The sequence below is a fragment of the Pseudophryne corroboree genome, chromosome 4 (genome assembly GCF_028390025.1).
Source record: "Pseudophryne corroboree isolate aPseCor3 chromosome 4, aPseCor3.hap2, whole genome shotgun sequence".
Classification (NCBI taxonomy): domain Eukaryota; kingdom Metazoa; phylum Chordata; class Amphibia; order Anura; family Myobatrachidae; genus Pseudophryne; species Pseudophryne corroboree.
This window is the reverse complement of record NC_086447.1, coordinates 921,285,752-921,300,064: the sequence shown is the minus strand read 5'-3', so window position 1 is coordinate 921,300,064 and position 14,313 is coordinate 921,285,752. Positions and strand designations below refer to the sequence as shown.

The 14,313-nt window shown below is 52.9% G+C and overlaps 1 protein-coding gene across 5 annotated transcripts in view; it reads right to left on the bottom strand.

The window, feature by feature from the left end:
- TP53BP2 (tumor protein p53 binding protein 2) overlaps positions 1-13,990 on the bottom strand; it is an 86,213-nt gene extending 72,223 nt beyond the window's left edge. For 4 of the 5 annotated variants that reach the window (XM_063919011.1, XM_063919014.1, XM_063919013.1 and 1 more), the window contains exons 1-2: positions 13,661-13,770; positions 11,438-11,573 (exon numbers count right to left, since the gene is read on the bottom strand). In XM_063919011.1, the coding sequence (XP_063775081.1) occupies positions 11,438-11,464 (27 nt within the window). In that variant the 5' untranslated portion in view covers positions 11,465-11,573; positions 13,661-13,770. Of the gene's footprint in view, positions 1-11,437; positions 11,574-13,660; positions 13,771-13,871 lie in introns of those variants that run through there. The other variant, XM_063919012.1, reaches the window with a different exon arrangement.
- Between the last annotated feature and the right edge of the window lie 323 nt (positions 13,991-14,313).

Genomic DNA, 14,313 nt, shown 5'->3' with positions numbered 1-14,313 from the left:
CTGCTCAGCCTAGATATACGGTAACATGATGTGTGACGGAGAGGACAGTGTGAGTCACTCACCGCACACGCCGTATTCCTGCAAACAATGATGTAACCAGCAGCGTGTACAGAGCCAGGACAGCATTACACAAGCCGTCTCTCTTCCTAAACAACAACTGGTTCTCCCGGTTTCCTGGGCACAGACAGCTGTATCCGGGTGACTGAACCGTGCAACTAGGAAGCGCCCTGATCCAAATGATCATTTAACCCTAAAAGGGAGCAGAATTACAGGTGATCCTGGGGGCTCTTTAATTCTGATTTTTGGTTAGTTTTTGTTTTTAAAATGAAAGCAATATATAATAAAGGGAAACTTTACTGACAGAGGGAAAGCCACCCCAGTCTCATGGGGGAAACAGGATGCCTCTCTGAACACAGACTAGTACAATGGGTGACCCATTTGTCAGGCGAGTCAATCTCCAGGTTTATGGATTGGCAGGCAGAGGCACGAGGTGCCGTCCCTGTCACTGTATACTGTACATTCAGATCTGGGTGGGTGAGAGGTGTGCGGTAGCGCCAGGTACACACCGTGCTGGCTCTAATGGACATTCCAGGCATTCCTAGAATAGCTCTCAAGACGGAAAAGGTGCATGAAGGAAAGCAGAGGCCGCACCGCTCGCTTATATCACCGACGCTTCCACAGAGCAGGAACAACTGGTACTAGAAGCAGCACGCCCAGGTGGAACCAGTTTACGCATGGTTAATCCCAAAATAGGACTGAACTGGAAAGGCAGAGTGATGAGCCCATTGCGGCAGGTCCTGGTTACCATAACATCTCCCGTAGGGTTACTGTACCAGGCCAGCGGTGACCGTCACATACCAGCAGTCTCTCCAGGTGCATGACCTCAGTATTATAATACACGACTTGTAGGTTATTACCGATATCTGTGCCAGCAGCGGGAGCGTTGCTGCGGAAGGCAATGGATCGCTACCCACGCACGGATATGGCCCGTCGTATGGGCAGGTTGGTGAAATTGGTTGTGTACTAATACTCGACCGCTCCCATAGGAAACCATACTCAGACGGAGGACGGGCCCCTGACATAGGGTATTACTGAGTATACGGACGCCGACAGTGGAAGTGCACATTCGCACGCACGGATGTACATAAACAAAGGACTTTGCGATGAAGGCGCAGACGGCTGACCGCCAACACATGAAACTGCGGCTACTTCTGCATCCATCTCTGTATTGGGCCCTGCTTTGTAGCGCAGCCTGAGGAAGAGTTTGTGAAAACGACACTTCAGCAATAGCGACCAATTCTGGGACCCTAAGAGAGACTAGACTGTTCCTGATACAATGCGTCACATATGGGACAATTTTGGGGAGCCTGGGAGCAGACCTACTTATTATTATCCTTTATTCATATGGCGCCAAAAGGGATCCGCTGCGCCCAATTACAGAGTACATAAACAAATAAGCAAAACAGGAAAACAGTGACTTACAGTTCAAAACAATATAGGACAAGTACAGGCCATATAACCATAGCTGTGTCGGCAGACGGCACTGACATAAGTATCAGGGCGGCAGAAAACCGCAGGATTTGGTGCCATCGATGGAGTATGGAGTAGAAGATGATTTAAGTAAGAGAAGAGGGCCCTGCTCGTGAGAGCTTATATCCGAAAGGGCCTTGGCCCTGAGAAACGACCTCACCGACTCATTTACATTAAGCTCAACATTTTCACACTACACACACGGGATATAATTTTTACCTTCCCACATTTCCCACCGCCACAAGATATTGCTTCCATCTCTCCAGAAAATTATAAGATAGGAGGACCACAATTTGGTGGGGATGTGGCAGAGGGGAGACACCCACCCCCCTCCCTCCCCAAAAGCTGCAACTGAGCCCCCCAGTCATGTTGACATTCAGTCTATTGCGCCACGGGCAAATAGTATAAGTGTCAGGGACGACAAGTATTAAACCAGGCATAAAGGTAATACGCCACGAAACAATGATCGGTAACGGGAGACCTTGCCCCAATCTATCTATCTATCTATCTGGTGCACACACAGAGTAAAAGACGCTGGAATCTCCTCTCTTACCAAACAGGAATGAAAAACAAAAGCCTCTGAGTTTCTCTGGTTACAGCCCTGGCTGAATATCCAATATCACCTGCTCGGGGGAGATGTGGAATGTGCAGGTATCACGTGCTAGGCCCCAGTACACCGTAGATCATAAGACGAGGAACACAAGCGGCGTCAGCCAACGAGGCGGAGCGCAGTAGGAAGTACTTAGAATCGTGTGAATTGTTTATAATGCTCTATAACCTATGACGGCTTCTTCCTTTCAATTGTACTACTCGGAAAACACACCGATCAGCGTGATCCTGTTTATATGGGAAGACAATGCAGGTACTTGGCAATAACAGAAGTGGAACGCTGTCAGAAGAAATGCAAATGACACCAAACTGACAGGTGCAGGGGTGGTTCCATACAAGTTTCTTGTGACAAGATGGGTACACTATGCCACCCCATGCCATGCACACAGGTGCACCTAGGTATCACCAACTTCTACTGGCGCCAAGCCAGCCACCCCCCAACTGCACGCTGCAAACAGTAATTGCTGCCCCCACCAGGTTACTTCACCGACTTCCTGGGACATATGCAGCTGCTGCAGCACCTCTTTGCTGGTGGCGCTGGCTGGATCCTCCCTGACCGCGTACGGTGGATCTGGGCTGCTGGCAGAGAGTGCTGACTCAGGAATGCTGTGCTCATCGTGGGGCAGCCAGGGGGTGGATTAAAGTGTTAGCTATAATCTGCTGGTCACAGGAACCGTGTTGGTCTCAGTGCAGGCGCAGACATCGCGCAGGAACAAGCAGGAAAGATTATTGACTCAATAAGAGTTTATAAGAGCCGTCCCATGTGCATATACAGTGTACCAGAGCACCGGTGTATCACCACGAGGGTCAGTTTGGACATTTTACATCTACACTAGAAGGTAGAAGACAAAAGCAAAGGGGGTTCTGCCCCTCCCAGCACCACTTATTCCGGGCAGGGAAATCTCATTTTCCAAACACTTCTCTGACCCCAGCACCTTAGTCTAGCAACCCCTACAAGCTGAATTTGGCTCCAAGGTGAGAGAGCAGCCTCCCACCTCTCAATATCAGGCCAATGGCTTAACGTTTCATGGCAAACCCCTTGTAGTGCCTCCCAGGAATGTCTGGGCAACAGAAGAGAAAGGAAGACCCTCTGCTTGGTGCCTGCAGCGAACTGCGGCAAGAGTCTCGCCTAGAATTGATCCAGCACCAATCAGGAGGGAGCAGTTTAGTGAATTTATGTAAGTCAGGGGTGCAAGAAAGGGGCAGGGCATGCTGAGACTTGCAGTTCCACAACAGCCGGAGAGCCACAAGCTGAGCTGAGACAGAGAGATGTACAGACATCACGTCCTGCATTAAATGGTTCCATTCTGTATAAAATAACAACATTACTGCTCCCAGCTAATGCAAACGGAGCTTTGCAGAAGTAACAGCGTTTTATTTGTGCTGCGGAATTGAAAGCAACAAATGGTCTTCCCCAGAGAGGGAATGAACGCCAGGCAGAATCTATCGCTCACAGTAGCGGCAGCGTATTACCGTGCTGCGTAACTGCACGGCAGACTCCATACCACTAAGTGCCAGGACTGAAACCTTTAGCTATAAATGACGGAGGTGAATACAGTGTTCAGTGCACACCTGACGCTGCAGCTTTACTAAGAATAAGGAGTATTATCATCCCCCTCCCTAGACAAAACACAATCCTGCCTCCCACAGCAAGTGCACAAAGCTATCATTCACACACTGCCTGCCCAGCGTGCTCCATCCTAACCACAGAGTGCCGACATGGAGCGTGACGGCCGTCTCCTCCACATCAGTAATGCAACACCTTTACTATACATTATGGGGGAGATGATGTACTAAGATCTGGAGAGTGACAGTGGAGAGAGGTAAAGTGCCAGCCAATCAGCCCCTTACATGCTGTGTTTGAAAAGTGACAAGTGGGAGCTGATTGGTTTGGTACTTTCTCTCTCTCCGCGAGCTTTGCGCATCCGCCCCTTATTTATTGCTCCTGATCTCCCGTCTAAAGTGACGGGAGGTCCGGGGCACGATATTCAATTGCGCATTTTTATCGCACATCACGCCCAGTGAGGTTGCATTTAGCCACATTAAGCAGCTAAACCCAACCAAAGTAATGGGCACAACACGAAAAGTCCCGTTTGGGTGCCAAAATGGGCCGCTTTTTGATAATCTCAGCTAGCCGCCCCCCGGGAGTAGAGAGCTGAAATGCCGGCGCCTGATCGGAGAAACAATTGAATAGCTCCGCTGGGTGAGATCTTCTGGCTGTCGGCATTTAAAAAACAGTTGAATCTCGCCCTCTGACTGGATACTGCTGGTAAATGCTGTCAGAATATTGCCACAGATGCCCACGGTCAGCCATCTTCCGCCCGCACTACCAGGCTGGTTGCGACCTACGACCAGGACCCCATGGCGAGCAGAAGTGTCTCCAGCCGGGGGCCAGCTCCACAACCATATGTGTAGCCAGGGGCTATGGAAAGCCGTCAGATGTCACGCAATCCACACGAGGATTCCCATGAAACATGAGAGCTTGAGGTACAGGATTTCACAGCAGTCACATCATTAGATAATGCTAATAAACATTTGTGTAAAAAGTCCCATTAAACAGCCATCGCTACCTGACCGCGGAGAACCCAGCAACTCGCAAGGTCATGTCGCTGCTTCCTAGTGATCAGGTGGGACGTAATCGCATATTCCTCCCGCTCACAGCGCGGATAGCGCCACTGGCAGTGGATATCGGGTACAGTCTATATGGTGGGATTTCTATTGCCTGTATATAGGGCCAAGTGTTCTGCATAGAACTGCATACATATCCAAATCATCAGAAAGATACAACACAATAAAATGATAAATGGTTAATAAATAATGGCGGGCCCCCAGAATGTATGCGGTCTGTGTATCACCCGGTCACTCCAGCCCTGCTTCCTGTCAGCCTGACATACCTGTTTATAGTATACAGCCCTTATCTGGCAGGCCGCAGAGATAAGGGGAAAGGATAAGGCTGCCCTGTGTATACAGCACTGCCAGAAACTACAGGACAGCACTGCTTGTATCCTGCAGTCCTCCAGGAGAGGATATAGGTAGACACAGGCTCCGGGCAGGGTGGGGCAGGCAGTTAGGGGCTCTGAGCAGGGTTGGGGCACCAGGCAGTTACAGGCTATGAACACAGTGGTGGGAAGGGGGGTGGGGGGTGCAGACAGGGGCTCTCAGCTGGGGAGATGCAGGCAGGGGTTCTGGGGAGGAAATGGGGGGGCAGTCAGTTATGTGCTCCGAGAGGGGGGGCACAAGGCAGTTAGAGGCCATGAGTGCAGGGGGGATGCAGGCAGTTAGGGGTTCTAAACAATGGGAGCGCAGGCAGTTAGGGCCTCCGAGAGGGGGGGGGCGCAGGCAGTTAGGGCCTCCGAGAGGAGGGGGGGCGCAGGCAGTTAGGGCCTCCGAGAGGAGGGGGGGCGCAGGCAGTTAGGGCCTCCGAGAGGAGGGGGGGCGCAGGCAGTTAGGGCCTCCGAGAGGAGGGGGGTGCAGGCAGTTAGGGACTCCGAGAGGGGGGGGGGTGCAGGCAGTTAGGGACTCCGAGAGGGGGGGGGGGGTGCAGGCAGTTAGGGACTCCGAGAGGGGGGGCGCAGGCAGTTAGGGACTCCGAGAGGGGGGGCGCAGGCAGTTAGGGACTCCGAGAGGGGGGGCGCAGGCAGTTAGGAACTCCGAGAGGGGGGGTGCAGGCAGTTAGGGACTCCGAGAGGGGGGGGGGGGGTGCAGGCAGTTAGGGACTCCGAGAGGGGGGGTGCAGGCAGATAGGGCCTCCGAGAGGGGGGGCGCAGGCAGATAGGGACTCCGAGAGGGGGGGCGCAGGCAGTTAGGGACTCCGAGAGGGGGGCGCAGGCAGTTAGGGACTCCGAGAGGGGGGGGCGCAGGCAGTTAGGGACTCCGAGAGGGGGGGGGGTGCAGGCAGGCAGTTAGGGACTCCGAGAGGGGAGGGGGGGGGGGTGCAGGCAGTTAGGGCCTCCGAGAGGGGGGTTGCAGGCAGTTAGGGCCTCCGAGAGGGGGGAGGGGGGGTACAGGCAGTTAGGGACTCCGAGAGGGGGGGGGGGGGTGCAGGCAGTTAGGGCCTCCCAGAGGGGGGGGGCAGGCAGTTAGGGCCTCCGAGAGGGGGGGTGCAGGCAGTTAGGGACCCCGAGAGGGGGGGCAGGCAGTTAGGGCCTCCGAGCAGGGCAGTGGCTTGTTGTGTACACATCATTACCAGAACCCATCTCCCACTTAGACCTCTCATAGATAAGGGCCTGTTAGGTGGTAAATAGTTGGCGTGTACATAGCATTAAGGCATGTGGACATAACACAAACACTGCTGCAGAATGAGATAAAGGGAGAGCCATTCCAGAGTACCTGCAACCCCTAACATGCGCTTCTGAGGGTCAGACAGCGGTGAGGGATCGCATTACGCAGCGATGGTAAATACCGCTTGCAATACACACTCATCCCGGACACCATATGAAATGCAGGAGAGCATATTTCCAGAGGCTGAAGCCATATTCATTAGATGCAGAAACTAATGAGATCACTGAGGCATGAGGCACTGGAGCTGTTTAAGTGGATTTATATGGCTGCACTTCCAGCGTTAGCAGGCAACTGCTCAACCTGCAAATGCAAAGACCTAAACAGTCTGAGTTTTATATTTAGCTTTTGTTACCAGTAAGAAAGCTGCGTCCCAGTCCTCTGTCAGAGGGGTTACCAGTAAGAAAGCTGCGTCCCAGTCCTCAGTCAGAGGGGTTACCAGTAAGAAAGCTGCATCCCAGTCCTCTGTCAGAGGGGTTACCAGTAAGAAAAATGCGTCCCAGTCCTCAGTCAGAGGGGTTACCAGTAAGAAAGCTGCGTCCCCGTCCTCTGTCAGAGGGGTTACCAGTAAGAAAGCTGCGTCCCAGTCCTCTGTCAGAGGGGTTACCAGTAAGAAAGCTGCGTCCCAGTCCTCTGTCAGAGGGGTTACCAGTAAGAAAGCTGCGTCCCAGTCCTCTGTCAGAGGGGTTACCAGTAAGAAAAATGCGTCCCCGTCCTCTGTCAGAGGGGTTACCAGTAAGAAAGCTGCGTCCCCGTCCTCTGTCAGAGGGGTTACCAGTAAGAAAGCTGCATCCCAGTCCTCTGTCAGAGGGGTTACCAGTAAGAAAGCTGCATCCCGGTCCTCTGTCAGAGGGGTTACCAGTAAGATAGCTGCGTCCCAGTCCTCTGTCAGAGGGGTTACCAGTAAGAAAGCTGCGTCCCCGTCCTCAGTCAGAGGGGTTACCAGTAAGAAAGCTGCATCCTGGTCCTCTGTCAGAGGGGTTACCAGTAAGAAAGCTGCGTCCCAGTCCTCTGTCAGAGGGGTTACCAGTAAGAAAGCTGCGTCCCCGTCCTCTGTCAGAGGGGTTACCAGTAAGAAAGCTGCATCCCGGTCCTCTGTCAGAGGGGTTACCAGTAAGAAAGCTGCGTCCCCGTCCTCTGTCAGAGGGGTTACCAGTAAGAAAGCTGCATCCCGGTCCTCTGTCAGAGGGGTTACCAGTAAGAAAGCTGCATCCCAGTCCTCTGTCAGAGGGGTTACCAGTAAGAAAGCTGCGTCCCCGTCCTCTGTTAGAGGGGTTACCAGTGAGAAAGCTGCGTCCCAGTCCTCTGTCAGAGGGGTTACCAGTAAGATAGCTGCGTCCCCGTCCTCTGTCAGAGGGGTTACCAGTAAGAAAGCTGCATCCCAGTCCTCTGTCAGAGGGGTTACCAGTAAGAAAGCTGCATCCCAGTCCTCTGTCAGAGGGGTTACCAGTAAGAAAGCTGCATCCCAGTCCTCTGTCAGAGGGGTTACCAGTAAGAAAGCTGCGTCCCAGTCCTCTGTCAGAGGGGTTACCAGTAAGAAAAATGCGTCCCAGTCCTCAGTCAGAGGGGTTACCAGTAAGAAAGCTGCGTCCCCGTCCTCTGTCAGAGGGGTTACCAGTAAGAAAGCTGCGTCCCAGTCCTCTGTCAGAGGGGTTACCAGTAAGAAAGCTGCGTCCCAGTCCTCTGTCAGAGGTGTTACCAGTAAGAAAGCTGCGTCCCAGTCCTCTGTCAGAGGGGTTACCAGTAAGAAAGCTGCATCCTGGTCCTCTGTCAGAGGGGTTACCAGTAAGAAAGCGGCATCCCGGTCCTCTGTCAGAGGGGTTACCAGTAAGAAAGCGGCATCCCAGTCCTCTGTCAGAGGGGTTACCAGTAAGAAAGCTGCGTCCCAGTCCTCTGTCAGAGGGGTTACCAGTAAGAAAGCTGCGTCCCAGTCCTCTGTCAGAGGGGTTACCAGTAAGAAAGCTGTGTCCCAGTCCTCTGTCAGAGGGGTTACCAGTAAGAAAAATGCGTCCCAGTCCTCAGTCAGAGGGGTTACCAGTAAGAAAGCTGCGTCCCCGTCCTCTGTCAGAGGGGTTACCAGTAAGAAAGCTGCGTCCCAGTCCTCTGTCAGAGGGGTTACCAGTAAGAAAGCTGCGTCCCAGTCCTCTGTCAGAGGTGTTACCAGTAAGAAAGCTGCGTCCCAGTCCTCTGTCAGAGGGGTTACCAGTAAGAAAGCTGCATCCTGGTCCTCTGTCAGAGGGGTTACCAGTAAGAAAGCGGCATCCCGGTCCTCTGTCAGAGGGGTTACCAGTAAGAAAGCGGCATCCCAGTCCTCTGTCAGAGGGGTTACCAGTAAGAAAGCTGCGTCCCAGTCCTCTGTCAGAGGGGTTACCAGTAAGAAAGCTGCGTCCCAGTCCTCTGTCAGAGGGGTTACCAGTAAGAAAGCTGTGTCCCAGTCCTCTGTCAGAGGGGTTACCAGTAAGAAAGCTGCATCCTGGTCCTCTGTCAGAGGGGTTACCAGTAAGAAAGCGGCATCCCAGTCCTCTGTCAGAGGGGTTACCAGTAAGAAAGCTGCATCCCAGTCCTCAGTCAGAGGGGTTACCAGTAAGAAAGCTGCATCCTGGTCCTCTGTCAGAGGGGTTACCAGTAAGAAAGCTGTGTCCCAGTCCTCTGTCAGAGGGGTTACCAGTAAGATAGCTGCGTCCCAGTCCTCTGTCAGAGGGGTTACCAGTAAGAAAGCTGCATCCTGGTCCTCTGTCAGAGGGGTTACCAGTAAGAAAGCGGCATCCCGGTCCTCTGTCAGAGGGGTTACCAGTAAGAAAGCGGCATCCCAGTCCTCTGTCAGAGGGGTTACCAGTAAGAAAGCTGCGTCCCAGTCCTCTGTCAGAGGGGTTACCAGTAAGAAAGCTGCGTCCCAGTCCTCTGTCAGAGGGGTTACCAGTAAGAAAGCTGTGTCCCAGTCCTCTGTCAGAGGGGTTACCAGTAAGATAGCTGCGTCCCAGTCCTCTGTCAGAGGGGTTACCAGTAAGAAAGCTGCATCCCAGTCCTCTGTCAGAGGGGTTACCAGTAAGAAAGCTGCGTCCCAGTCCTCTGTCAGAGGGGTTACCAGTAAGAAAGCTGCGTCCCAGTCCTCAGTCAGAGGGGTTACCAGTAAGAAAGCTGCGTCCCAGTCCTCAGTCAGAGGGGTTACCAGTAAGAAAGCTGCGTCCCAGTCCTCTGTCAGAGGGGTTACCAGTAAGAAAGCTGCGTCCCAGTCCTCTGTCAGAGGGGTTACCAGTAAGAAAGCTGCATCCCAGTCCTCTGTCAGAGGTGTTAGAATATAAATGGGGTGGACTTCACTAATGGCCACCAGTTTCAGGTAACTCTCCTGACCATTATTACTGCATGAGACCAGGAAACGACACTTCCTATGGGAATGACTACACAGCCGGCAAGAGACCAGTCACAGCTACAAAGTGGCTCGTTACGTAACCAGATGAAAGTCATCCCTACTGCCCTGTCACAAACATACTGTACAATCACCAACCAAATAATGTAAATACACCAAGTTACGTCATGTATTCTCAGCCTGCACAACTCACCCAGGCTATTAAAAAAAAGGAAAACACTATCCTAATTCACCATAATTGTCCTTTAATTAACAGACCAACAAGAACGCTACTGTCCGACAATTAGAGCAAATCAAAAATTTTCCCGAATTTCCCGTTCACATCAGTCCCTGCCCCAGTGGAGCTTACAATCTAAATTCCCTACCACATGTACACGCGCACACATTCACACTATGGTTAATTTTGTTGGGAACCAATTAACCTACCAATATATTTTTGGATTGTGGGAGAAAACCAGAGTACCCGGAGGAAACCCACGCAGGTACGGGGAGAATATACAAACTCCACACAGTTAGGGCCATGGAATATAGACTATCCAGGAAAAATAAAGTACTGCATGAGAGATTCTGCCCACCGCCAGCCAGTCGTGGCGGCCAGCGAATACCTCAAGGTACTGTACCCTGCGGAATCTGTAACCCAGGGGCATCTCAGAGGTGTACAAGGGCCTGCTCAACCTTCACCAATTCACAATGTATTTCAAATAACATTAATACACATACTGTATATAACACATCTACTAATACTGAGAATCTGAAGGTTCTCCGACAATTACAGATATGAGTGGGCATGCGAGAATTCCTAGATCCTGCAGATAATACACGGAAAATTCTCACTGAACACGAAGTGTCGCAACAGTTCCGTCAGTGTCACTCCCACTCCATTTTATTGCTACATGTGTGAACTTTACACTGAAACCTCTAACTGCGAGAGATTTGAACTAGAACGCTCAAAAACAAAATATGCGTCACGTGCAACACAAGCGGGACGGTAATTAATGCTAGTGAAAGCATGTAAACAGAGAAGACAATGGATCCCATACGTTCCAAGACCCCATAACCTCTGGCGCTTGTGTTGCGGAGTAGGCGTTTGGTACGACAAATCTTTGCGTTAGCCCCAAAGGAACACATGGGGGAAGGGATTGGTCGGTGGAGTGTTGTCTATAAGCCCAAGATTTCACCGTGACCAGAAGGGCTCACTACCGCCACAATCCCAGAGCAATTACGTTTGGCGTGGAAAGGTGGCATTATAAGGGATGGGTGGTAGAATGAAGCAGATAAGGGGAGGAGGGACACAGACACACTGTTTAGGCTTCTCGGATGGCCGGCCAGCCGGTCTACACAGTGCGGGCGCTTTCCAAAACAATGGTTCCCACATTTACATCACAATGCTGGTAACGAGATATTCCGGAGTATTTACCTCCCGCGTAGTAACCAGGTGAATGTGAAATCTCCCAGGTAAAGGAATCATTACCACCATCAGCGAATCAGATGAGAGCTCTCTCTCTGCAACTACTGCTACAATTACACACTTTTACATTTCAAAGAAACCAGCAGCCATTCTAGTTCTTGACTTAGTACATAATTACTGGTTACAGTGGCTCTACCTATACTATCAAACAGCATAAGTATACGGGATGGAAACACGTTACTTACCGGCATCATTTTAGGTCCGTACCGCATTTACGCAGCGGATGGAAGCCAGAGGCCGTGCCCGCTAGTTGTGTTGGACGATTTCAGACCACGGTGCTCAGTGTAAACACAACCACAGAATTACTGATGGGCAGGAGACCTAGGATTGTACAAGCAGATGCAGAAATTATACACCAGGTGCCTCCTGTATACCCTGCTCTGCTGTATACATGTACCATATGCCATTCTCACAGAGACCCTGTGCCCACAGGCCTTCACCCACATGCCCCTCTTACTCGTGCTTTGTGGAAAGGGTTTAGACCCCCATGTTATCAAATGATCTCTGCCAACCTTGTGTCAACTGTGCCAGCTGTACTGTTCCAACCAGACTCCACTTTGTGCCCACTGCTCCCACCAGTCAGCACCCAACCTTGTGCCCGCTGATCTATCAGCTTGCCCCCAAACTTGTGCCGGCTGCCATATGTCAGACGACCTTTGTACCAGTCAGGACCCCACAGAGCACCTAACCTCCCCCAACATAGTTCTCTGTGCGAGTCAAAAAAAAAAGCCATAGTGCTTTGTACAAATTACATTTCCCCATAGTGTTCTGCACCAGCCAGATCCCACCACATAGCGCACTGCACCAGCCAGATCCCACCACATAGCGCACTGCACCAGCCAGATCCCACCACATAGCGCACTGCACCAGCCAGATCCCACCACATAGCGCACTGCACCAGCCAGATCCCACCACATAGCGCACTGCACCAGCCAGATCCCACCACATAGCGCACTGCACCAGCCAGATCCCACCACATAGCGCACTGCACCAGCCAGATCCCACCACATAGCGCACTGCACCAGCCAGATCCCACCACATAGCGCACTGCACCAGCCAGATCCCACCACATAGCGCACTGCACCAGCCAGATACCACCACATAGTGCACTGCACCAGCCAGATCCCACCACATAGTGCTCTGCACCAGTCAGGCCCCCACATATATAGCTCTGTACCAGTCAGCCCCCTCATGTAGTGCTCTGTATCAGTCAGGCCCCCCCATATATTGCTCTGTACCAGTCAGACCCCCCCATGTAGTGCTCTGTACCAGTCAGACCCCCATATAGTGCCCTGCAGCAGTCAGTCCCCCCCATATAGTGCTCTGCAGCTGTCAGACCCCCCATTATAGTGCTCTGCAGCTGTCAGACCCCCCCATATAGTGCTCTGCACCAGTCAGACACCCCCCCCCAATATGGTGCTCTGTACCGGTCAGACCCCCCATATAGTGCTCTGCAGCAGTCAGACACCCCCCCCCCCCCATATAGTGCTCTGCACCAGTCATACCCCCCCATATAATGCTCTGTACCAGTCAGATCCCCCATACAGACCTCTGCACCAGTCAGATCCCCCCATATAGTGCTCTGTAGCAGTCAGATCCCCCCATATAGTGCTCTGTAGCAGTCAGATCCCCCCCATATAGTGCTCTGTACCAGTCATACCCCCCCCCCTCCCCATATAGTGCTCTGTACCAGTCATACCCCCCCATCCCATATAGTGCTCTGTACCAGTCAGATCCCCCATACAGTGCTCTGTACCAGTCAGACACCCCATACAGTGCTCTGTACCAGTCAGATCCCCCCATATAGTGCTCTGTACCAGTCAGACACCCCATACAGTGCTCTGTACCAGTCAGATCCCCCCATATAGTGCTCTGTACCAGTCAGACACCCCATACAGTGCTCTGTACCAGTCAGATCCCCCCATATAGTGCTCTGTACCAGTCAGACACCCCATACAGTGCTCTGTACCAGTCAGATCCCCCCCATATAGTGCTCTGTACCAGTCATACCCCCCCTCCCCATATAGTGCTCTGTACCAGTCATACCCCCCCATCCCATATAGTGCTCTGTACCAGTCAGATCCCCCATACAGTGCTCTGTACCAGTCAGATCCCCCATACAGTGCTCTGTACCAGTCAGACCCCCGCCCCCATATAGTGCTCTGTACCAGTCAGACCGCCCCATACAGTGCTCTGCACCTCTCATTGTGTTCTGTACCAGTCACCACCAGCCATTGTGCTCTGCACCAGTCAGACCTCCTGTCCCCCCCATAGTGCTCTGCACCAGTCACCCCACACACCCTCACAGGGGCCGGTGCCACACAGTGCCCCCCTCCCGTCGTGAAATCACATCCGGGGCCCCCCGCGCTGTTCCCGGGACCTGGTAGGAAGCCGCCGCTGGGACCCACCTGCTGGCACCGGTAGCGCAGCCCCGTCCGTGTCTCCAGCTTTGTGTGACGGAGCTGAGGTGACTGATCGCTGCGGACACACAGGCCGATACTGACCCTCCCCCGCCGGCGGCCGTGACGTCACCCACGCCCCTTCCTAGCCCCGCCCCTCCCGGGCCGCCCTCATCCCCGCCCTGGTCACCGCCCGGCCTCTCTCCGGTTCTCGTTGTACCTGAACTCCGCCTGCGGCACGGGGTGATATAAGCGCCCTCCAGAGTCACCGACCCCGGGCCGCGCTGTCACCGTCTGGCCGAGTGTGGGAGAAGTTGGGAGAAAATAAAATGGCCGCTGCCCCTCTCCCCTCCTCCCAATCCCGGGCACAACATGGGTTACCATAGTAACAGCCGATGTCCTCCACACACACTCACACTGTCCTCACACACACTGTCCTCACACACACTCACACTGTCCTCACACGTGACTGTCCTCTCACTCACTGTCCTCACACACACTCACACTGTTCTCCACTCACACTCACTGTCCTCCACACACACTCACTGTCCTCTCACTCACTGTCCTCCACTCACACTCCCTGTACTCCACACTCATTTACTGTCCTCACACACACTCACACTGTCCTCACACACGCTCCCTGTACTCCACTCTCACTCACT